Here is a 23206-nt window from a genome sequence, read left to right on the forward strand (position 1 = left end):
GTCATGTCTCGTCTCAATTCCTTTGAGCCTGGTGCTTCTAAGCCGCGCGAAAGAAGCAATTGAATGCTGCAGTGCGATTTTTACAGCAGGCCAGACTGTGTCACATCCCAATGTCACACATGGCACGGCCCCGGTTTCCCCACTGCATGCACCCCGGTTCGGGAAGCCGAACGATTCCTTTACGGCTCACCGAGAAATATGACATCGCGCCAAGACCCCGGACAAAGTAATTATGCAGAGAGGACAGTATCTAACATAGACCTTTTTGTGACGGAGGAGGCGTATATTTCTCGAGAAATAGAATAAATTGATGATGTGCGCCATTTCACATTGTATTGATTTTGGCGTTCACCACCGCCTCAAGTGCCTGCCTGCGTGGAAGGCGGTGCGGTGAATTTGTGCGTCGCATCCGGAGACCCCGCGACCCCGCCGGAGGGCTTTGACCCGACATCCGGGGTTTTTATTTATTTGAACTCTTTTTCCTCCCCCCAAGGTACTCTCCCGATCTGTCAAGGCCATCGCTACGCCATGGCCAACGTCCTGGACGACATCTCCCACCGGAGATACAACCCTCTTCGCGGATCGCACATTTTGGTTTCCCCCACCGAACCAAGCGGCCCTGGCAGTAAGTTGTTTATTCCCGATGCATTGCGCGTCGCAATGCAGCTTTCTGCCATGAAAGTTTTCCCTAACACGAACCAGAGGACAGCAAGAGAGTCCCTCAAAGACAACTCTGCCCAGTTACGACCCCGCATGCTACTTATGCCCAGGAAACAAGCGCGCACAGGGTGACGTCAACCCCAAGTACGATAACACGTTCGTCTTCGTCAACGATTACAGCGCGGTGAAAGAGGATCAGGCTGCTTACGAAGGCAACACTGGAGATGGTCTGTGTGATCCAATGAAATAGGTACGCTCAGAGTGCTGATGATACTAAACACAGATCTCGAATCGCGCTTTCTCAAGGCTGAGCCCGTGACGGGAAAATGTTATGTGTTGACATTTTCACCGTCCCACAACCTTACTCTAGCTGACCTGGCACCAATAGAGATCGTCCCTGTTATCAATGCCTGGACCGAGATCTATGCTGCCCACTTGTCACCCACCAACCCATTGGCGAAGAACGCACCGCCCACTCATGTCGCGCCTGTGTCGCATGACGCGCCCGTCACTAAGCCGAAGGAGCAGTACCGCTACATGCAAATCTTTGAAAACAAGGGCGCCGCCATGGGTTGCTCGAACCCTCACCCCCATGGCCAGGTTTGGACCACCAGCACCTTGCCCGAGGAGCCCGCTGCAGAGATGGAGCAGCTGTGCAAGTACCGCCACCAGCATGGTGGTAGCCACCTGCTGGAGGACTATGCTGAGTTGGAGAGCCGCAAGCAGGAGCGTGTTGTCTTCGAGAACGAGGCTTTCATCGTCGTCTGCCCCTGGTGGGCAACCTGGCCCTTCGAGACGATGATTGTCAGCCGCACACACAAGCGTGCTTTGGTGGATCTGACCGAGTCCGACCGCACTCTGCTAGCCGAGGCCATTGCTGAGATCACCCGCCGCTACGACAACCTCTTCGAGACTCACTTCCCTTACAGCATGGGTATCCACCAGGCTCCGCTGGACGGCACCGCCGAGGAGGTTGACGCTTCCTACCTGCACCTGCACTTCTACCCACCTCTGCTGCGCAGCGCGACTGTGCGCAAGTTCCTTGTTGGCTACGAATTGATGGCCGAGCCCCAGCGTGATATCACTCCGGAGCAGGCCGCGGCCCGTCTCCGTGGCTGCGGTGGGGAGCTGTACCGCAAGAAGTTGGAATAAAGCTTGAGATCATGTTTGGTTCCAACGCGGGACCCAAGAATATTGTGGTGAGTACTTCTAACATCAATCTATTTCCCTGTTTTTTGAACTAAACCCTGCACCAGTATACATCTATATGCGTTCACTCCAAAAAAAAAAATTGTCCGCGCTACACTCGGACAGTATAATGCGGTTGACGCAGCTTCATAAACATTATTTTCTGTAAATTCATACACTAAAGGTCAGGTAGAAATACATGACAGGCGTCTGCATCTGCCGATCAGGATGTAGATATACTCATATTATTCGTACACCAATAAGCCCGAGTTGTGTTGTCGAAGTAGTTGCAGTCGAGATATTGATTAGCCGCCCTTTTTTTAGACCAGATAAGCACCACGCTGGGTCAACATCCAAGCCAGTGAGGTTGAGGCCACAATCAGGGGGCTGAGGAAACGACCGCGCAGCTGGGCATTGCCGAACACAAGTTCTCCGACAAAGTGCGTCAGGGCAATACCATAGGTCCACAAGGCGAGATCGTACGCGACGGGGTTGTCGATGTTATATGCGGCCATCATACGGATGACAGAGGAGAGGAAGGTCCAGGTACCGAACAAACGGCCGGAGAGGGGTTCGACAGCGATCGCACCGTTCGTGTAGAGGGCCGAGGTGTAGTCGGCGGAGCGATAAGCTTGCAAGCTGTTGATGGCGGAGACGACGGAGACCTGTTTGGAGTCAGGACTGATTTACCCCCAATCCAAGAAGGCTAGAACGTACGAAAGCAAGCCACTTGGGCAGAAGGCCCTCGAAGGGCGGCAGATAGGAGAGCAATTGATCCATGGCGATCGACTGAGGTTGTGGTGTGGATGTGCAGACGGGTTGAGAATGGGGGGTGATGTTTGCTTGTGACGAGACCGAGGTCGATGTTTGGGGTTCTTGGCGTCGATCGTCCCAACAAGCTGCCACTTTTTTCCCTCCAACTTTCCCATCCTCCCCTCCACGCACCTCCCACGCTCACAATGGATCTGTCCAAGTACATCGACTGCCTCTCGCAATGGCCCGCCCACCTTCCGGCGGGTCTGCCCACTGTAGGCGCGCTGTTCCTCCTCGCAACGGGTGGATTGGCGGTCGCCTGCAAGGTCTGGAGCTTCCTGCGGGTGATCCTCAGTCTTTTCATCCTTCCGGGCAAGCCGGTTCGTACCTCCGAATCCCTTCGCCTGCTTTCTATCGTACTGACATATCGGATGGCAGCTTCGTTCCTTCGGTCCCCCCGGTAGCTGGGCTGTGGTCACCGGTGCTTCCGATGGCCTGGGCAAGGAGTTCGCGCTGCAGCTAGCGCGGGCCAAATTCAACATCGTGCTGGTATCACGGACCGAATCGAAGCTGGTTACCCTTGCGGAGGAAATCACCAAGCAACACCCGAATGTGCAGACCAAGATCCTGGCGATGGACTTCTCACGTAACGCCGACGCCGACTACGCCGCGCTGAGTGCGCTCGTCTCCGATCTGGATGTCTCGATCCTGGTCAACAATGTCGGCCAGAGCCACTCCATCCCCGTTCCCTTCGCCCAGACTCCTGCCTCCGAGATGGCTGATATCATCACCATCAACTGCACTGGTACCCTGCGTGTCACACAGCTGGTCGTCCCCGGTATGCAGCAGCGCCGCCGTGGTCTCATCCTGACCATGGGCTCCTTCGGTGGTCTTCTGCCCACCCCTCTCCTGGCCACCTACTCCGGTAGCAAGGCTTTCCTGCAGCAGTGGTCCACTGCTCTGGGTGGCGAGCTGGCCTCCTATGGCATTGAGGTGGAGCTTGTTCAGGCTTACCTGATCACCTCTGCCATGTCCAAGATCCGCCGTGCTTCCTCCACCATCCCGACCCCTCGTGCCTTTGTCCGCTCGGTGCTCTCCAAGATTGGCCGCCGCGGTGGTTCCTCTTCCTACGCTTACAGCTCCTCTCCATACTGGAGCCACGGCCTCATGGCCTGGTTTTTGACCTCTGTTGGCACCATGAACGGTTTCGTGCTCAGCCAGAATAAGTCGATGCACGAGAGCATTCGCAAGCGTGCCCTGCGCAAGGCCGAGCGGGAGGCTCAGAAGAAGAGCACCTAAGCTCTTCTCGGTTTTATCGTCGACCTCGGCACGAGTATAAAAGCCTAAGCTTTCTCGGGAACCCGATAATCCTATTTGATTGGCAGGAGAGGTGGAATGCGGTTTGATCGATTCCACTACGAACTCAATGAACGGAGTGCATGAAACCTAGTATAATAATCTTATGAGCAATAATATATCATCAGCATTAGCTTGAAGCTCTCCCGCACGGTCCACAGACGGGTTCTCACCAAAAAACAAATCCTTCAGGAGCTTGAACTACGTCGTTCATCGTTAATCGTTGATCACCGTTGCTCTAATTCTTCGCCCGTGTAGAGCTCCACCTTAGACCACTGGGGCCTGTCGAAGCTAAAATCTGACCTGGGTACGAACTGCAAATGATTCACCTCACGCCTCAGGTCGGTGGACCTCGACGAATTCAACTCCACATCGAGTAAATGGGACATCCCTCTGACGAGCATCCATGCCTACCGCGGAATCGTGGGCCCAAGTCTCATCCTGGCAGTTTATGGCGTAAGACCCTCAAGAACGGTATCAAGGTGCGATTAATTAAATCTACGCACGGTCAATTCCCGGGATGCGGAGAGACTAATTCTAACACATGCCTGCAGGCCGCAGGAAGGTGACGGTGACCAGGTAGGCATGGAGTCGTACGCAAGATTACGAGTCAATAACACCGGTGACGAAATGGGGTGTCGTCAACACCTTCGGCCTAAGCGGCGTGCTCAGTCCTATGGGTCCTCTGTGCGTTGTTCCTCCATATTGTACCTTAGGGTACTGTGGATGTCAGGATTCCGTTGGTCTAGGCCTATTTCTCTTTGCAATCTAAGCGCATCTGTCAGGTCGTACTCAATTTTGAGGCCGAACACCTGCTACCGTGGGTGATACGCCGATTGAAGCCTCGCCCTGCCACGATATCAGCTACCCAGGTAAATTTCGTGTACTCCGAATCTCCAATTTCTGCGAGGCTACTCAGACCCTATCTCTCCCTCTCGCTCCCCTACACCCATTCGGACAGCCACTGCGGCAACTTGCAATGGAGGTGCCGTGGAATTTGGGGGCCCCTGCATGCCGTGCAGTTTCATCGTCAATCATTGAGTGTTCTCGATGCGATGCCCAAATCGCTGCAAGATTCCGTCAGTGGCGCTGGGTCGCCCGTGTAACTCCACTCGCTACATGAGGAGGCACAGTTGCATCTGAAGAAGGGTAATATATCGTCGGACCTCGCTCGCGATCCCAGATTCACAGGCTGCAGCCACGATCTATGAATCTCGATCTAGACATGCATGTGAGATTCCCCCACGATGTGTTCATGTTACCGACGTGCTGAAAACCGAGGGCCATCACCGCCGCTATGGTCAGCCTGGGAAATCCATTGGATTCTTCACCCCACTGGTAGCGATGTGAAACGCGGATGTCTGAGATAGAGTGACTAAGTGGAGTCAGCGGGAGTGGGCTATTCTAGCATCGCGGCGGGACCCCCCCCAAAAGCGCCCCGTCTCCGCTTCACCTCTGTCGTCCTCGATGGACCTTCGAGAAAGCCGGTCTGAAACCCAATCAGACATGGGGAGATTCCAGGTTTGGAGATTATTTCGACCGCGCTTGCTGGCCCAGTCCAAGCTCTGCGACGGCTAATCCCCTCTTCGGCGCAGGGTCCCCCCCGGTAGCCTGCTGCTTGCGGCGTTTTACCTTGGGCTTCTCGAAAGTTAGCTTACTTAAATACACGGCCCGCCCGATTTTCTTTCCTCGTGGACCCGGATCCGTATCTGGATACGATCCATTATATATTAATATAGATCGGATCGTGTCCGCTAGCTGAGGCTCTATGAAGCCCTGTGGAATTCGAGGTCATGTCGTCGGCGACGGGAACTCTGGTCCATACATTGGGTCATAACTGGCTGGGCAAGGCAGATATTGCGGTGCAGACTATTCTGCTCGCTACTGTGTTTGTGGTGGTTGGTCTACGACTATGGTCACGACACTTGCTACGGATATCCCAGCAGAGGAACGACTGGTTGATCGTGGCAGCTACGGTGAGAATGTTCCAATGTTGTCGTTCCCGACAGGATTTACAATGCTGACAATTTCTTAAAGATATTAATGCTGAGCCGTTATGTTGTGGAGCTTCTTCTCGTCCTTCTCTGTGGGATGGGGACCCATGCCGATGAAGTCAGCCGCGTCGGAGGATCCAAGGCTTTTATACGCTTCGACGAGGTGGGTGCTTCTGCACTGTCGGCCTAGTTTGAACTCTATCTACGGAATACCCTAACCTCGCTCTCAGCTCACCTATGCGGGCGACCTCATCTGGCTCACGGTGGTTGCCATAGTCCAGCTATCTATATTACATTATTATCTTCAGAAATTCCAGCAGCCAGCCATCATGTGGTTGACCTACATTGTGATCGGGCTTTGCTCGGCTCTATGGATGGCAGGCTTGCTGGCAACCGCATTCCTATGTGATCCGCCACGAAAGATCTGGCTGACCAGAGTAGAGGGGCACTGCGGTGATCGCAAATTGCTGCACACTGGCTGTGCGGTGACGCAGCTCATCCTGAACACCTTCATCTTGCTTTTACCGACGCCCATCATTCGGAATATGCAGTTCCCCCGGTCTCGGAAGCTTGGACTGGGTGGTATATACCTCTTGGGGCTCATGTGAGTTGTTGCCTGGTGTTTCATATACTGGCTATATGATCTGATACTAAAGTTTTCTATCTCCCAGTATCATCGCCCTCTTTGCAGTTCGCATCAAGATTGAATTCATTCTCGATCCAGGCGACCCAACTTACGGCTCGGCTCGGAAATCCCTTTTGTCAAATGTTGTAGCTCTGTTGGGCATCATTGTCGCTTGTCTGCCGGTACTGGCACCGGTTCATCGAATGACCGCCAGATCGAACGAGTGCACGATGATGACCGAGGGGCCCAGCGCTGAGCCGGTATCTACCAGGTATTGGAAAGCAACTGTGTTGTCGGGAGGACATATGGAGGAACCAGATATCCCTTTGGTTACTGTCACCCAGCCCCCCATCGCGAGGAAATTCAACGAATGGGCTCTCGGGCAGATCAAAATTACCTCCGATTGGGAAATTCATTCGACACGGAACTCAGCGCGGCTCGAGCGGGATTCTATTCGTCGCGGTTAAAATCATTTTGTTTAGGACTGAGTCAAATGAAGTTATGATTGTCATCTCAACTAAAATCGGTCCGGCTGGACTCTGGGGTACCGGTGCTGAAGATGTGATAACGGTAGGAACACTAGTGACCGCATTTGGGGGTGACCTGGCTGGGGAGCACATTAATGGTAAAATTTGATCATTTCGTAGGTGTTGTTGAAATGATACAATGTTCACATTGCAGTATGATATCCTCCACGACGACTTTTTCCGGAAAATCAGCTCTAGTGGGTTCGTGTTACTTGCAGAATATATTTTGAGACCTGGATGTTTGTCGAGTTTTAATTAATTTATGAAGCAGTTGCCTTGCACCAATAGAGTGAGGCCAGTTAAAAAAAGTAAGTGATTCTATTAAAAGCCCTTGAGAAATCCGACCGCGTACACTTAGTGTAATTTTGCCTCTTGTAGCATTATACTTTTATGTCTTGCATAAGCCGGCCAGCTGGCCTAGTGGTAAGGCATCCGTTTCCGGTGCGGGAGATCGCAGGTTCGAATCCTGCGTTGGTCGATTTTTTTTTCGTGTTGGTTCAGCGAAAATCTTTTGAACCGTCAGCAAATTAATTAATCATTCCTCCAAGTCAATTTGATCCATCTGATTCTTTTTAAATAGCCTGCGGTGTGATTGATAGTGATGGCGAGCGGTGACCTTGGCTTTTACCGGAAAAGTATCAAAGTTGATGAAGCGACTTCTTCTGTCAATAATATTCGTCCCTAGGCTACACGAAAAGAGGACACCTTAATCACAAGAGTGTCAAAATGCGACGAATCATATTTTGAAATACTCTAGGGCAAGCTCGCTTTGTATACGTGCGTATTTGTACTTGTTGAGTGATTTCCACAGGCAGGGAGGGTCTGTGATATTTACAAGCAAACAACCAGAATTAAATGTCCCATCTTTTTTTGACATCTCATCTCCATACCCGTTTTTGAGAAGGATAACTAACACTCGTGCTTGAGAGTCCTAAGAGGCATCCAGCGAGAAACGCCAGTGAAAGAAAGAAGGCGTTGCTTGTCGTCTTCTACCCTATATGGCAGGCTGATTTCCGGCAGATTAGATGCCACACACCCAACCCAATAATAACACCAAAAAATAAAGACAAAACATAGGTCTCACCAGAACCATTAGAGAAGGCATAAGACAAAAAAATCGACCAACGCAGGATTCGAACCTGCGATCTCCCGCACCGGAAACGGATGCCTTACCACTAGGCCAGCTGGCCGGTTGATAAGGAAAATATAAATGGTCAGCCAATATAACATACGCTCTCTGCGGACTATTGCGTGGTGTAGCCCTAGTCATCATGCTTTATCTTCATGTGGTGCGACTCGCTGACGTTTTGATAGACCCTCTGGGGTGGATACACGTGTATGGATCCATTATTCCGGACATTTTGACTGGCGGCCCGCAGCGTTGGGAACTTTGCGGGTCATGGTGTGTTGCAAGCACCTTGTTGCAGGCCCGAGCGCAGAATACCTAGCGCATGCTTACTGATGATCATGAAAAACGTTCAGCGACATCCTATATCTCATCCTTCTAGCTAGACAGCTCTGCAATAAATCGGGCTCCTAAGTTCTGGAGGCTTAGGGGCCACCGGTGTGATAGGTATAGTACTTTAACTATCACTGGCTGAATCGGCATCTTTCTAATCATGTCATGCAGTCCTGCCGCTGTGGCCCCCGTACCCTGCTCGGTTACTTACACTTGGACCATGTCCCCGCTCTCTTCACCTCTCGTGGGGCCACGGACAATACCAATGTCTTACAGTTCACCAGCAAGGCCGCAGGTGCCAAGCAGGCGGGAAACGGTGGCCCGTCCGAGGTATCATTGCCGCCTATACAACCACGCCTGGGTGAGGCGGGAAATGCAACCCTCCCTGAGCCAAGAAGATGGAGTTCGAGCGCGGTGCAAGGAAAACGCAAATGGAAACACAAAGGTGGATTTCAAAAAGTGAGTGTCAGAGTGAGCATCCCCTACCCGCCTTATACGCACCGTGTTACTCTATATTACGAATCCCGAGAATACCGAGCCCCAGCACTACGTAAAAACAGGATCCGCAAAGGATCCGCAGACGACCGAAATCAGAAAGTATAATCGTGGTTCTTTGCTCCCACTCGTAATGCCTGGCCTCCACGCCGGGTCGTATAAGAACATTGGTCCGCTAGTTTGTGTATCGTGGACACCCGTACCCCCTTCACCAGTTGGTTCAAGAGCCGGGAAATTCTGAATATCATGACCTTGTCTGTGTCATTCTCACAGGATGTTCCAATCGTCATTGTGGGTGCTGGCCCAGTCGGAATGATTCTTGCATATCAGCTGGACCGCCTGGGTGTGCCCTGTATTCTTGCTGAGAGGTCCGTTGAAATCAGCAAATGGCCCAAGCTGGACTTGACCAATCGCAAATCCATGGAACTTTTCCGCATTCTGGGAATTGCCGAGGAATATCGAGGACTAGAGGGCAGCGTGAGCCCGGACGCGACTTTTGATACTCAATTTGCGACCAAGCTGGATGGCAAGGGACATTTATTGGCCAATTGGGTAAGTATTAGATGGTTTCTCAGACCAGGATGGAATGAAAAGCTCATGAGACGAAACCCAGAAATTGCCTTCATCGAATGGCCAAAGAGAACACATCCACAAAACAAATGATGGCACACAGTGCGCAGAGGCCGGCCAGAGATGCATGCAGCCAGTTTTCGAGACCTGGTTGAGGAAGAAGCTGCAAACAAAGGACAACATCTCATGTAAATTTGGATGGACCTATCTTGTTCACGCCGAAGGAGATCAAGGTGTCAGTACGACATTTGTCGATCAAAATAGCGAGCATCATGTCTTGCATAGCAAGTATCTGATTGCGTGTGATGGTGGTGGGAGCCGAATCCGCAAGAGGGCACGCATTCCGATGACTGGTGGTCAAATGTACGTTTCTCCCCAACTCACCGAGTCAGTCAATCTAATGCGAAAACTAGGCCCCTGAGAATGCATCTTGTTCATTTCCGGTCGCGACAGTTTGCCGAAGAGCGGTCATTCGGAAAATACTGGCATACCTTCTGCTCTCACGGCGGAGTGATTCTCGACCAGAACGATGACGACATGTTTACTGCTCATCTCCCGACACACCTGCTCCCCGAGGGCCCAGTTGACCCTGCAGAAGTTGTATACCGCATCATGGCCCCTGCAGGCGAGCGACATGAAATTAAAATCGACGAAATCTACGCCCACAGCGAATGGGCGCCCAACTTTAGCATTGCTAATCAATACTACACGGATGGGATGAAAGTGATTCTTGCAGGTGACTCTGGTGAGTACTGAACAACTCAGTCGATTTGAGAAATACTGACTGCATCGTGTAGCCCACCGCATGCCTCCGCACGGTGGATATGGCATGAACAGCGGGGTTGTCGACGCCGTTGATCTTGGCTGGCGCCTTGCTGCAATCGTTAAGGGGTACGGCGGCGAGCTTCTCCTCAAATCCTACAATATGGAGAGGAGACCCATGCAGATCCGGACGCTGGAAAGAGCCCATCGTCATATCATGGAACACATCAAATTGGCACAGATGTATCCGCAGGATCGCAACCCGGTCGATGACGATACAGACGAGGGAAGAGACCTGCGCGCTCGCGTGGGTAAGTTCCTTGAAGAATCAGGCCCCGAAACTGAGGACCGGGGAGTCGAATTGGACCTCCGTTACCATTCACCTACTATTTATCAAGACGGTACCCCCGAGCTCGAATGGACGCCCGACCGGTATCGTCCCAGCACTCGCCCTGGATCTCGAGCTCCCCATGTGTTCTTGAAAGATGGAAAAACGAGCATTTACGACTTGTTTGGCCGTGAATGGACTTTAATTCATTTTGTGGATGATGAGACCGAGAGTATAAATAGAGAGCCTGCCAGTGACCGCATTGTCGCGGCAGCAGCCAGGCTCAAGATCCCTCTTTCGCGTGTTGTCATCAAGAACGAGCCCCATGTTCGACGAATTTGGGAGCGAAACATGGTGATTGTCCGCCCAGACACACATGTAGCCTGGAGAGGAGACAACATCTTCGACCTTAATGTCGATGAAGTCTTGCAAGTCATTTCGGGTCAAAAGGAATTCAGCAGGTTCCAGCCATCCCAGGCATCGGCAGATGCCGAAAAAAGATTCTCTGCTCTCGTCAAAGGAATCACTGACGGAGTGACGGGCGGTGCGACAATTGCTCAAGATGACATTGCATGAGCAGACTGACGAGACTAGATTTAGGAAAATGTTGGTCCGAATGCATCTTGAATGTAAATTGAATATCTGGGTAATTAGTTGCTATATCATATGTGTTCAAGGGTCATCTATAGCAATGCAAATGCAAGCAATCATTATAACTATCACATCCGAACAAACTTATTTCCCATATACCCTAAAGCGGGACTCGATTGGGTCGAATTCTTTCTCTTCAAGCTTTTCAGTTTCGGATGGAGTGCCGAAAACAATCTGACCTTCTAGCTTCCACGTGCTGGGGATATCCCAAGACTTTGCAACTTGCTCATCGATTAAAGGATTGTAATGCTGGAGACTTGCTCCAAGTCCTTCGGAATGGAAGGATACCCAGACTATTGACCCCTGTTAGCATTGCCGTATATATTTTTATAGAAAGCAGACACATACTCAAATACTCGGCCATTGCGTTCGCCTCCAAGGCAAAGGTATCGACCTTGTCCGCGTAGATGGCATATTTCTCCTTGGTCGCAGCAAGAGACTCGTAGTCCACAAAGAGAAGAACCTATGCGCAAGTTAGTTGACTAATTAGGTAGGTGAAAAGCACAACGAGGAGGTTTACCGTTCCATAAGCAGCCTTGAAAGCTTCCAATTTCGGCTTTGTGTAATTCTCAAACATTTCCTTCGGGACCACGCCTGCTTGGACGAGGCCCTCAATGACCGAAATGGCAATATCCCACACCTTCTTGTGCTCTTCTTTCAATAAAAGTACAACCCGGGATGATTGTGTGTTCCAGGCCGTGGGGACGTGCTTGGTAGCATTCTGAACAAGAGTCTCTATAGCATCATCGGAGATCGGGCTTTCGCCGCGCAGATGATAGTGGGTGCGTCGTTCTTGTGTGAGCTTGATGAGACTGCGAGTGCTCTTATTCAGAGACTTGGACTGAACGGAATGGCTCGAACCCATGGTGATTTGTGCTGGAATGGAGGCAAGTATCGTGAATAGTTCGTGTGGATAACCAGTTGTCTAAATATTTTAAAACGGCACGGAGAAAACTCTATACAGTTCTGATCGTTCGTGAAGATCCACATGGCGGGCGCAAATCCGGGTAATACTGAGACGCTTTCCTGAAAGCATCATGACCGTTATCCACTCCCTGATGAGGTTACCACGCTTGTAACACACTACCAGCTCACCCGGTATCCAATTACGTGTGGGGAAGTTTCTCTTGCATGGGATAGGGCTACGTGGGAGGTGAACAATGGTCCAGACGGCCGGAGCTATAAACGTCCCCACCGCAAAGCGGGAAACGGTGTAGAAGCGAACCCCTCTCCCCACCTACTGACAAGCACGAGGCCTATCATTCATGCCAGCAAATTAAGGAGCCGTGCGCATGATGTGCTGTTGGCGTCTCCGTAGCTCGGGGCGAGAAGGCATGGCACCGAAGATTTAGAGAAGATGCAGTGCTCACGCAATCCCCACGAGCGGCACACCCAGCGCGCTGGTTACGCTAACGCATGGTCCTTCCTAAGGACCAGCCACTATGCAGTTGTACGTCATCTCTGCGGCCAGAAGGCTGCAGTGTAAATGATGGCAGCTCGGGCGATCCCCGTGGTCCCAGATAAAAGGGATCATCGGTGTTCGTGATGGGTTTTCCTGGAGGGTTTTGGGGGGAGGTGTTCATTTCCGTATTTCCCGAGGGATAGACAATGCTCCCTTTCGAGTGAATGGCAATGGGCCCGCCAGATAAGAGACACGAGAGGGTGAATATCAGCTCATGTGGGATGGACCTTTGGTGTTGTAATAGACTGCGGTGATTTTCATTAGGAGAAATTGGTTTCTCTGGGGATAAACTACCCCAAGCTTTGGATGTCCATCGGTCCGAAGTTGTAACTCGAATTCGCGACGAATTTTTGTGTCGCATCGGCAATGATAGAAAGCATGCCTGGTCCAGGGAGTCTCTTCTTTGGAAGAAAGCTGAGGCCATAGGAAGAGGTGCTTGGTGCTCTCATGGGCCTAATAAAGAAAGGGCTGCGGAGATGAAAGGCTGAAGCAGCCCGAACCCCTTGATATAGATCGAAATCACCAATCAGAAAGGATGGCAACTGTCGCAACGAACCGATGTCGAGACGACTACCACCATCCTGAATTTTCGCGCATAGCTTCCATGTACTGTAGCACCGCTCCAGAAGACTTGCCACAGACGAAGCTTCTCGAGAGGACGCAACTGCCAGTCCCAACATTGGGCACATCGTCACCCAGGATCCAGGTCGATCCCCCTTGCATAACCTCCTGTGACCATGATCGACGGAGATATTTCACCAAACAAGCATCGGGACATTCCTGCGGGCACATTATGACCCCAAGCCACCGACTCCTGCACAGCACGGAAGCGCCAGACATTCCACAGCAAGGATGTTGACATCTCCATCGCCCTCTTGCGAGGGCGCACCCCCAACCGTCCCTCCACAACCCCCTTCCCCCTTCATCCCAGTAATCCTAGAATGTCACCCAGGCGATCCGTATAAAGCGCGTTGAGATTCCGTTATCCCTCGTTCGCTCGCATTCCACAGACTCTCGTTTATACCACCCTTCTTGCTCGCCCCGATCTCGATCCGTCGCTCGTCGACGTTGACACTCGCCCAGCAAATTCGATTCACGACCACGCCGACACAATGGTCAAGACTACATATGCCCTCACGCTTTGTGCCGCCGTCGCTATGGCGGCGCCAATGCCTCCGGCTCAGAATGGTGACGCTGCTGGAACCGACATGGTGCGCCGGGATGGCACGGGGAACTTCATCGGTGCTGGCACCGCCGACGGTGAGGTCAACCACTTGATTAGCTCGCTGCTGAACCCGCGGGATGGTGAGCAGGGTAGCGACGCGGCTCCTGCTGATGCGGGCAAGCCGGCGAGCGCTGGCAAGCCTGCCGGTGAGGGTAAGGATGGCAAGGGTGGAAAGGATGGTAAGGGCAAGAAGCCCCAGCCGCCGCAGCACCACATTATTAACAGCCTCCCCATCATCGGATCGCTGCTGGGAGGTGTGCCCAAGCGCAGTGTCGAGCCTCGTTCGCTGACCGGCGACCTCAGCAAATTCCCGATTCTGGGAGATATCTTCGGCGGAGTAAGTATGGTATAGATGAGGGAAAGCATAGCAGTTTGCTTAAAGTCGAACAGGACCAGGCTCACCCAGCCAACACCCCGGAACAGAAGCAGACTCGCTCTGTGAACGGCTTCCCGCTGTACGGTGGCCAAAACTATGGCCAGAACTACGGCCAGAACCACGGTCAAAACGAGGGTCAGAACTATGGCCAGAATGAGGGTCAAAATGAAGGCCAGAATGAGGGTCAGAACTATGGCCAGAATGAGGGTCAAAATGAAGGCCAGAATGAGGGTCAGAATGAGGGCCAGAATGAGGGCCAGAATGAGGGCCAGAATGAGGGCCAGAATGAGGGCCAGAACGAAGGCCAAAACGAGGGCCAGAACTGGCTGCAGAACTATGGTCAGAATAAGGGCCAGAATGAAGGCCAGAACCACCGCCGGGTAGGTCATCAACAGCATAGAATACCAGGACAGCACTTGCTCATGCACACAACAGGACGAGGGCGCCACCCCCAGCATTGGTGGCATCACCGGCCTTCTGAAGGCTCTGACCAACGGCAAGGTAAGATGCCTTTGCGACTGAGCCTCTGGTACGATTAGATCGCCAACTAACATTGCCATCTCGGCAAACAGCCCATGGCCCAGAGCCACCGCCGCAGCGAGAACCTGAATGCACTGAGTGAGAAGAACTTCGGCAGCATCAGTGGTGCCATCACCGGTGCCATGGACACCGGTCTCGAGACTGGCAATAGCGTCGCGGACAGCGTGATCCCGGTATGAACCAAATAAAACCACAATCTTGAGTCCAGGCTAATTCATGCCAGGTCCGTCGCTCGACTCCTACCTCTGAGACCTCTGAGACCTCTGAGACTCCTTCCTCGGCCTCGGCCTCGCCTTCGTCTAGCGGCTCTGCCCCCGCTAACCCCCTGAAGGAACTGGCCGAGCAGAGTGGTCTTGCTGGTTTGTTTGGCAACTCTCATCACGGTGTTGGTATTATCCCGGTAGGTTGATTCTGTCATGTATTCTTGCATCGGTGCATAGCTGATCAGATTATAATTCAGATTAACAAGCGTGATAAGCACGAGCACGAAACTCGCAGCTCGCCGATCCAGGGTGCTACCCTGCCTGATGTTCTGTTCAAGGGTGGTATTCTGGGTAAGGTGAGCCACATGCTGTCTACCCCTCTCGGTGGTAAGCCTGCTGCTCCTGCCGCTGGTGGTGCTCCTGCCGCTGGTGGTGCTGGTGGTGCTGGCAGTGCTCCCGCTACCGGTCATGGTTCTGGTCACCCTTAGACTTCAGGCGATGTGAGGTGATGTTCAGCTTGAGATCATTCTTGAAGATCGGGTTTTCTATCCTGTGCTGTTGCACGAGTGTTTGGAGAGATTTAGCTTTTGATGTGGTGTACGTATTCAAGTTGGGGTTTCACGTCAACTTTGTTATCATTAAAGTGGCCATTTTTCCATGAGCAATTGCCAGGACCGTATCTCCAGAAAGAAACATCCAACAGAAGGGACTTGTAGGACAGTCTGTCAGCCAGACAGCCCGTGTACAAAGCAAAAACACCGAGATCGTAAGTCGTTGAGCGCCAGTCGTTGGTTTTCGCAGCTTCAGTGCCGGATCAGCTGGCACGTTCGGGGGTATCGAATCATTATGTGCGAGAAAAAGCTAAGGCCAAAAGAGGGGACATCCAAAAAGAAGAAAAGAAAAAGAAAAGAAAAAGACCATAAAACAGTACATCGGCCGAACCAACCAAGCCGAGTCGGGTCCAAAAGACAACTTAGTCCGACTGGAAATCCATGTCCAAGTCATCAACCTCCACGGTAGTTCCCAAGGCTTGCTTGCCTTCTCGGATCATTGCTTGAAGCTGCTTATTCAATCGCTGGATACTGGCGTCTTCCTCGCGCTCCTTGCGGCGCATCCGTGCAGCGTATTTTTGCATTTCGGCTGATCCGGGACCATTTTGTGATCGAGGCGATGGGAGAGCAGTACTTTTGGTCGGGGTCGATGGTCGTACAGACAGGTTTGGTCGCTTAGCCATACGAGGCATGACTGCTTGTCGTCGACGAGGGCTGGACGCCTGATGAATCCGACGGGCTCGTAAAGCGGACGGACTGTCGGTGCTGCCATCGTAGCCACCATTGAATGGATCGGTAGGCTCAGATGGGACGACCACCCAGCTCCGGTCGATATCTTCGTCGGGATATTGGCCGGGGATGGGTGTTCGGAAGATAAAGTCTTTTTCTACAGAGGAACTGGTACTTGCTTGCCAGCCGGGGTTGAACGGTGGTTGTGGCGGCGAGCCGGCTTGCATATCATAGCCCTGTCCCCCGCCAGCATAGAAGCCTCGGAATGCGCCAGACCAGCATAGATCCAGCACCTTGCCCACTACGTTGATCACCGTTCGACCCCAGCCCACGCGCGTGGCTGGGCTTGGACTTGGGCCATCGGCCGTGGGCGAGGCGATGTTGGAATCACGCCGACTGCGTTTGCGGCAGTTGCCCTCTGGAACTAGTGTGTCGACGCTGCCATTCAGTGACGGCGGCAGGAAGGACTCGCGGTATCGATTCGGACGATAGTCGAATTCGGCGGAGGTGAGATAGTCTTCACCGCCGCTTGGTTGGCGCAAGTCGGTGGTGATAAGCGGCGAGGCGCTGGCGACTTCGGAGGAGGCTTCGAATTCGAACTTGGAGGACAGCTTCTCCGTGTCGCGACGAGGACGTTTGCGACTGACGGAGAGCGAGTAGAGCGAGGAGGATGCGGAGGTGGAGGAGGGGACTCGGAAGAGCTGGGAGTTGGCGCTGGCGAGATCGACCTTGGGAGGCGAGGCCGATTGCTGGAAAACGGTGTGCATGTCGGGCATATTGCAGAGATGAGAGAAGTAAAAATGACGAAAGGGAGCGAGTCCCGGGTGGTGGAGGGAAAGTGCAAGGATTACTCGGAGAAATCAAACTAAACAACAAAGCTCCGCTAGCGTGACGGTGAAGTCACGCTGAGACACTCCCAGCCCCTGCCTCTTCTCAACAATATATCTCCCACAAACTTATATGCCCTACCTTAGGGCTCTATCGACAGTATCTACAAGCGCTGGCTGGTCCACTGCACGCCCGCCGCCTCCAGTCCCTCGTCGCCATCCACCAGCACACACCATCCCTCGCCGCCGCGTCCGTCGTCGCCCGCAATCACCGCTTCGAAGTGCGCATGCGCATACTCGAGCACTCCGTCGTCAAAGGTCCCTGGCTGCAGCCAGACGGCAGGGATGCCCACCGAGTGTGCCTCCTGGAGCACCTTGAGAGTCACCGGTGGGGGCGTCACCACCGACAATGAGGTCTGGGTGGGCGAGGGCAGTCCGGAGGGTGAGGGGACTGTATCATAGGCACGCGAGGGGAGGCTGATCTGCGCCGCTCGCGGATTGAGAGGGGTCACCGGCAGCGAATGCTGGTGATACCATGCGAGGACTGTAGAAGGTGTGAGCGCGGTCTCCAGGTCACCATGGATTGCCATGGGAATGGGGTCCGGGGGTGCATCGCCGTACGCTTGTATCCAAACTTGTGGGAGTCGTTGCTGGCGCCCGCCACGGCGAAGCGCGGGGAGGAGAAGAATCGCTTAACGGCGTCCATGGTGAATAGGGAATTATAAGTTATAATTGAGAGCTGTAGATGATGATAACGTAGCAAACACGTCTCTCTTGTGGCAGGAGGGGGTGAGGTGGAGGAGAGTGTGAGGGCGACTCCAACGTTCGCGGGGACAAAAGAAAAGTAGCCTCGGCAGCCGCCGCGAACCATCTCCTTCCTCCGACCATCCACACTCATCGTGTCTTCTCCACCACGTCCACCTTTCCCGCGGCTTCGAGCAGCGAACCGACTTGCGCATGCCGCCTTTCCTCCCCCGCAAGCGCTCGCTCTCCGCGGACCCGCCCCCGGCCAAGCGCCAGGCCCAGCCCGAGAGCTCGGCGAGGCCTTTCGCCGTCGATGAGTCCGACTCGGATTCGGACTCTTCGCTGAGCGACGCTCCCGATGACGAGGATACACCGGCACCGCTTGCCGCAGAGTCGGATGACGATGACGATGAGGAAGATGACGAGGTCGACTGGGAAGACGCCATCGACACTAAGACTAGCACGACGACTCCAACTCTCGCGGGGCCCGAGATCCAGGACCTCGAATTGACGCTCGACAAGAACGAGACCCACATCACCGACCTGCTTGATGGCAAGAAGGGTCCATCGAAGATTGAGCGCCAGATTCGCATCCAGTCACACTGCATGCATGTCCAATGCCTGCTCTTCCACAACGCCATTCGTAATGCCTGGATCAACGATGCCAAAGTCCATGAGATATTACGTCATAAGCTACCGGAAGGGATTCACAAGGAGGTCAAGAAATGGCGAATAGCGACGGGACTGGAGATCCCCGAGCCCAAGCCAGAGCCTCCACACACAAAAAAGAAGAAAGGCAAGAAGGGCAAGAAGAAGGAAGACTGGGGCCCGGAATCAGAGCGTCTGGAACCCGGGCAGCCCGATATGAGTCGCGGGGACCCCATCCTTGTCCTGCTCAAGGTCTTGGTGGCCTATTGGAAGAAGCAGTTTCGTATTACGGCACCGGGTCTACGAAAGCATGGATATCGCCCGGTTCCTTCTTTGGAAGCTATCACTGCAGACTTCCGAAACGAGGAACACGATCCACGGCGTCATGGGGAACGAATCGCCAACCTGGAAGAGTTCAGATCCATAGCCGAGAAGATGCAGGGCTCCCGAGATGTTGGTGCTCAGCTCTTCACGGCCTTGGTCAGGGCATTGGGAATCGAAGCTCGATTGGTGGCTAATCTCCAACCGCTGGGATTTGGCTGGACCAAGGCGGAAGTCTACACGCCGCCAAAGACAGAGTCCGATCCCACCAACCCGAAGCCTGAAAATGAAAATGAAAACGAGGTTGAACCGCAAAGTGGAGCGTCTGAGCCGGACTCAGACCTAGGAGAATATCAACCCAAGGCGAAAAAAGGTGGCGCCCAGTATGACAAGGATCTCTTATTTCCGATCTATTGGACCGAAGTCGCTTCACCGGCCACCAACGAAATCATCTCCGTCGACCCTTTAGTGCTCTCGAAACCCCTCGCCCTTAGTGCGGAGCAGCAGGAGGCATTCGAGCCACGCGGGGCCAAAGCGGAACGCGCCAAACAGGTGATATGCTACGTGATTGCACACTCGGCCGACGGCACTGCGAAAGATGTTACTACTCGGTACCTGCGACGGCGGACGTGGCCCGGAAAAACAAAGGGCCTCAGAATGCCAGTACAAAAGGTTCCCATACCAGGTCTCCGGGGCCAATATTTCGAATACGATTGGTTCCGTAACGTCATGCGTGGGTATGAAAGACGGCCAGAGAAACGAACCAAGGTCGATGAAATTGAGGATGCAAAAGATCTTCAGCGAAAGCAACCCGAGAAGAAGAAAAGTACACAAACGGGCGATACCTTACAAAGCCTGCGCACATCGACCGAGTTCGTACTGGAACGTTTTCTGCGTCGTGAAGAGGCTCTGAAGCCTGGCGCAGAGTCTGTTCGCACCTTCATCGCCGGAAAAGGTGCCCGCGCGAAAGAAGAACCGGTGTTCAAGCGAGCAGATGTGGTCAAATGCATGTCAGCAGAAAGTTGGCACAAAGAAGGGCGACAGATTCGAGCTGGAGTAGTCCCATTGAAAAAGGTGCCTATTCGAGCGGTGACTCTGATGCGCAAGCGCGAGGTAGATGAAATGCAACGTGAAACAGGCGAAAAACCGATGCAGGGTCTCTACTCCCGAAGCCAGACGGAGTACATCATCCCACCGCCTATTCAAGACGGCAAGATTCCCAAGAACAATTATGGGAACATTGATTGTTTCGTGCCGAGCATGGTGCCTCGCGGTGCTAGCCATGTCCCCTATCCTGGTACTGTCCGACTGTGCAAGAAGCTAGGAATTGACTATGCCGAAGCCGTCACCGGATTCGAATTTGGCTCCAAGATGGCTGTCCCTGTCATCCAGGGCGTTGTCGTGGCGGCTGAGAACGAGGATCTGCTCAAAGATGCCTGGCGAGTCGACGCGGCTGAGAAACGCAAGCGTGAGGAGCTCAAGGCTGAAAAGCGCATTTTGCAGACTTGGCGCAAGTTCCTCTTCGGACTACGAATCAACGAGCGCGTTCGCGAAGAGTACGGTGGTGGTGACCCCTTTGCAGACCGCGAAAAAGAAACGCACAACCCCTTTGCGGTCCGAAGGAAGAAAACCGGACAGCAAAGTGAGCCTACCGAGCAACCTGAGGTAAATCATTTCAGAGAAGCTTCCCACGATCCTGTCGATCACGGCGGTGGCTTCTTGTTACCCGGTGAAGGGGACGACGATGGGGATGGTGGCTTGATTGTTGAGCATGACCACGAAGAGCAAGATAATGGCCAAGACCCTAGTGCTGCGGATGACACCCCAGGAGAATTGTCACCGCCACTCTCCATCCCATCAGACTCGGAAGATGACAGCAAAGATGACTCCGAGCCTGACTATGCCCCGCCGGCACGGGGTAGTACACGACGACGTCGACGCGGGGGCTGAACCGGTTTGATGGCAGCAAATGTATCACTAGAATAGGCACATAATGTACACGAGGCTGCTTTCCAAGCCAATTGGAATACGTTTCCTGGGGTTACCTGTGAAGAATAAGCTCGCTTGGCGCTGCAGCCCCCAATGTACAAGCTTTTCTAGCCCCATGGCCCGCGAGGGTGGTCTGCGGTAGCCATTTCTGATAAAGCTATTGTGCCCTGCACGGCTGCCAATTACTCAGAAACAATTCGTCCTAATAATCTCGCTTCGAAATTTGATCACAGCTCACTCAATCACCCAGAAGAAGACATGGCGCAGAGCAACGATGGACCGAGGGGTCGCCCATAGAGATAACAATGCCACTGAGCCGCCCCGTTCTCACTGAGATCCGTGAACCTGCGAAGTCCTTGCTGGAAAATTGGAGTGAGGTTCCTGCCGATAAAGTCGTTAACATGTCAATGATTTGGTAGGCTTTCACTCATTTCACTATCTGAATAAGCTATGTTGATGTCCGTCACTCGAATACAGAGAGACCGTGCATTCAAAGTGGTAAGGAATCCACCACACCGGTCTCAACTCTGCACTCATCCTAGAAATCTCACCAAAGGCACCCTTGATCTCGACCTTCATTTGTGCCCTGCATACGCCGAAATTCTCGAACGAGTCAAGAACGGCTACCAATTCCTGGACCTTGGTTGCTGCTTCGCACAAGAAGTGCGATTACTGGTAAGATCCGACTCGAATGAGTACGCACACTTTTCTCAGAAAACAACACTACATAGGTCTCCGATGGCGCCTTTTCACAAAACGTCTTCGGCGTAGACCTAGTCGAAGACTTCATCAATCTAGGCTACGACCTCTTCCTCGACAAGGAAAAGATCAATGCCAAATTCCTCGTATCCAACCTCTTCGACACCGACTCTATCGTGTCAAAGGAGTTAACCGGTAAACTGGATATCATCCACGCAAGCAACTTTTTCCACCTATGGAGCTGGACCAAACAAATCGAGGCCTCAAAGGCCGTCGTGAAGTTACTCGCCGATAAGCCCGGCTCATTGATTATCGGTAGCCAGGTTGGATCGAAAAAGTCTCGGATGACGACTATGCCTGGTCTTATTTTAACGCTGTTTACGCAGAGTGTCAGGACTTTTAAGTTGATGCGGGGGGAGATTTTGCGGGATCTAGGGGTCGATTTTGAGGTCAAGGCTTTTGAGACGGAATTTTTGGATAAAGAGGCTTTTATGGGTGGCCGGAGGAGTTTGAGCTTTGAGGTTGGGTTTTACGGTGAGGAGTGTTTAGTTGATACTTCGTATTTGGGGTCCGGCTTTTTGATGCGTTGAATCGGTTGATCTATGTAAGCCGCGTGGTTAAATCAAGATGCGGCAGGTTGAGTTAAGGTGCAGTAGTTTGATTAAAGCGTAGAAGCTTAGATCAAGACACTAGGAGCACAAAGTATTGACTAGAGGATGTTCTTAAATTACCTGAAACTAGCACTTAGAAGTTTCATGGCAACACAAATCTTTGAAGCTTGGTGCAGTTCCTCCAGGGAGTTGTTTTAATTCTCTCATCACGGTTGCAGGTATCTTCACTTTCTCTCTTTTGTTCTTGATCAATAGTTTAGGGAGCACCAAGACCGAGGCAACATAATACTCATGCTTTGGAGCTCTCAACACAATAATCTTTCAATATTTGATCAATTTTTCTCAAAGAGAACAAAAGACTTTTCGCTATAGAATATAGCCAAAAACCAGATCCGAGAGACTCGTCTTCTATTTGGGGAAATCAGCATTTGATATCCGTGCTCTTGGGTAATAGAAAGACTCACAGCTCAATGGGTATACTGTTCAATCAAGCGCTGCATGTCTTCAATCACTTGACCGGCTCGGCGTTTATTCCTCTGTTCCTGGACTGCCTCCACAGTGAGAACTTGGTGCCGATTATAATAAGCCCTGTATTGTCCACGGGACCAGGTTGCTGTTCTCTTTAAAACTTTGTCCTCTTGTCCATCTGGGATGGTTGATCGGAGCTCAATTCGTTCTGGTGTCCCTCCTGGGCCTTCTCGGTATCTTGCGACATAACTTATTCTTGCTGCGATCACATTGACTGCGAATAAGAGTAGCCCCAAGAAGAAAATTAAGAAGCTCTTGTAGGTCGCCATTTTTGCTATTTTGTTTGGGTTCGTCTGAAGACTGCTTGAAATAGGGTATTTGTTGGGGCTTCGGGCTACCTTTATGCATCAAATTTATATGATGTGCATGCTTCTTAGTACAGTGC

General features: G+C 52.5%; 11 protein-coding genes across 11 annotated transcripts; 7 read left to right on the forward strand and 4 right to left on the reverse strand.

Moving 5' to 3' along the window:
• Positions 1 to 528: 528 nt before the first annotated feature.
• N7532_000640 (UDP-glucose:hexose-1-phosphate uridylyltransferase) lies at positions 529 to 1812 on the forward strand (the record flags this gene model as incomplete). Its single annotated transcript, XM_056613144.1, has 3 exons — positions 529 to 625; positions 705 to 887; positions 944 to 1812. The coding sequence occupies 3 exons, from the start codon at positions 529 to 531 to the stop codon at positions 1810 to 1812; spliced, it is 1149 nt and encodes a 382-aa protein (XP_056480368.1).
• A 356-nt stretch (positions 1813 to 2168) lies between these two features.
• On the reverse strand, positions 2169 to 2628 carry N7532_000641 (Erg28 family protein; the record flags this gene model as incomplete). The annotated part of the gene is made up of 2 exons (XM_056613145.1): positions 2169 to 2513; positions 2566 to 2628. 2 exons carry the CDS (start codon positions 2626 to 2628, stop codon positions 2169 to 2171), a joined length of 408 nt encoding a protein of 135 aa, XP_056480369.1.
• A 179-nt stretch (positions 2629 to 2807) lies between these two features.
• On the forward strand, positions 2808 to 3900 carry N7532_000642 (ketoreductase; the record flags this gene model as incomplete). Its single annotated transcript, XM_056613146.1, has 2 exons — positions 2808 to 2981; positions 3040 to 3900. 2 exons carry the CDS (start codon positions 2808 to 2810, stop codon positions 3898 to 3900), a joined length of 1035 nt encoding a protein of 344 aa, XP_056480370.1.
• A 1850-nt stretch (positions 3901 to 5750) lies between these two features.
• N7532_000643 (uncharacterized protein) lies at positions 5751 to 7043 on the forward strand (the record flags this gene model as incomplete). Its single annotated transcript, XM_056613147.1, has 4 exons — positions 5751 to 5933; positions 5995 to 6114; positions 6182 to 6555; positions 6608 to 7043. The coding sequence occupies 4 exons, from the start codon at positions 5751 to 5753 to the stop codon at positions 7041 to 7043; spliced, it is 1113 nt and encodes a 370-aa protein (XP_056480371.1).
• Positions 7044 to 9303: 2260 nt separating this feature from the next.
• N7532_000644 (uncharacterized protein) lies at positions 9304 to 11293 on the forward strand (the record flags this gene model as incomplete). The annotated part of the gene is made up of 4 exons (XM_056613148.1): positions 9304 to 9609; positions 9671 to 9990; positions 10041 to 10372; positions 10425 to 11293. The coding sequence occupies 4 exons, from the start codon at positions 9304 to 9306 to the stop codon at positions 11291 to 11293; spliced, it is 1827 nt and encodes a 608-aa protein (XP_056480372.1).
• Positions 11294 to 11452: 159 nt separating this feature from the next.
• N7532_000645 (uncharacterized protein) lies at positions 11453 to 12233 on the reverse strand (the record flags this gene model as incomplete). The annotated part of the gene is made up of 3 exons (XM_056613149.1): positions 11453 to 11661; positions 11717 to 11831; positions 11889 to 12233. The coding sequence occupies 3 exons, from the start codon at positions 12231 to 12233 to the stop codon at positions 11453 to 11455; spliced, it is 669 nt and encodes a 222-aa protein (XP_056480373.1).
• Positions 12234 to 13942: 1709 nt separating this feature from the next.
• On the forward strand, positions 13943 to 15662 carry N7532_000646 (uncharacterized protein; the record flags this gene model as incomplete). The annotated part of the gene is made up of 6 exons (XM_056613150.1): positions 13943 to 14392; positions 14446 to 14811; positions 14867 to 14932; positions 15004 to 15144; positions 15195 to 15371; positions 15432 to 15662. 6 exons carry the CDS (start codon positions 13943 to 13945, stop codon positions 15660 to 15662), a joined length of 1431 nt encoding a protein of 476 aa, XP_056480374.1.
• Positions 15663 to 16147: 485 nt separating this feature from the next.
• N7532_000647 (uncharacterized protein) lies at positions 16148 to 17230 on the reverse strand (the record flags this gene model as incomplete). Its single annotated transcript, XM_056613151.1, has 1 exon — positions 16148 to 17230. One exon carries the CDS (start codon positions 17228 to 17230, stop codon positions 16148 to 16150), a length of 1083 nt encoding a protein of 360 aa, XP_056480375.1.
• A 215-nt stretch (positions 17231 to 17445) lies between these two features.
• N7532_000648 (CoA-binding protein) lies at positions 17446 to 17987 on the reverse strand (the record flags this gene model as incomplete). Its single annotated transcript, XM_056613152.1, has 2 exons — positions 17446 to 17825; positions 17903 to 17987. 2 exons carry the CDS (start codon positions 17985 to 17987, stop codon positions 17446 to 17448), a joined length of 465 nt encoding a protein of 154 aa, XP_056480376.1.
• Positions 17988 to 18238: 251 nt separating this feature from the next.
• On the forward strand, positions 18239 to 20944 carry N7532_000649 (Rad4 family protein; the record flags this gene model as incomplete). The annotated part of the gene is made up of 1 exon (XM_056613153.1): positions 18239 to 20944. The coding sequence occupies one exon, from the start codon at positions 18239 to 18241 to the stop codon at positions 20942 to 20944; it is 2706 nt and encodes a 901-aa protein (XP_056480377.1).
• Positions 20945 to 21433: 489 nt separating this feature from the next.
• Positions 21434 to 22272, forward strand: N7532_000650 (class I SAM-dependent methyltransferase; the record flags this gene model as incomplete). The annotated part of the gene is made up of 2 exons (XM_056613154.1): positions 21434 to 21658; positions 21715 to 22272. The coding sequence occupies 2 exons, from the start codon at positions 21434 to 21436 to the stop codon at positions 22270 to 22272; spliced, it is 783 nt and encodes a 260-aa protein (XP_056480378.1).
• Between the last annotated feature and the right edge of the window lie 934 nt (positions 22273 to 23206).

This window comes from Penicillium argentinense, assembly GCF_028826775.1.
Source record: "Penicillium argentinense strain IBT 30761 chromosome Unknown utg000001l_segment0_segment0, whole genome shotgun sequence".
In the NCBI taxonomy this organism is placed as follows: Eukaryota; Fungi; Ascomycota; class Eurotiomycetes; order Eurotiales; family Aspergillaceae; genus Penicillium; species Penicillium argentinense.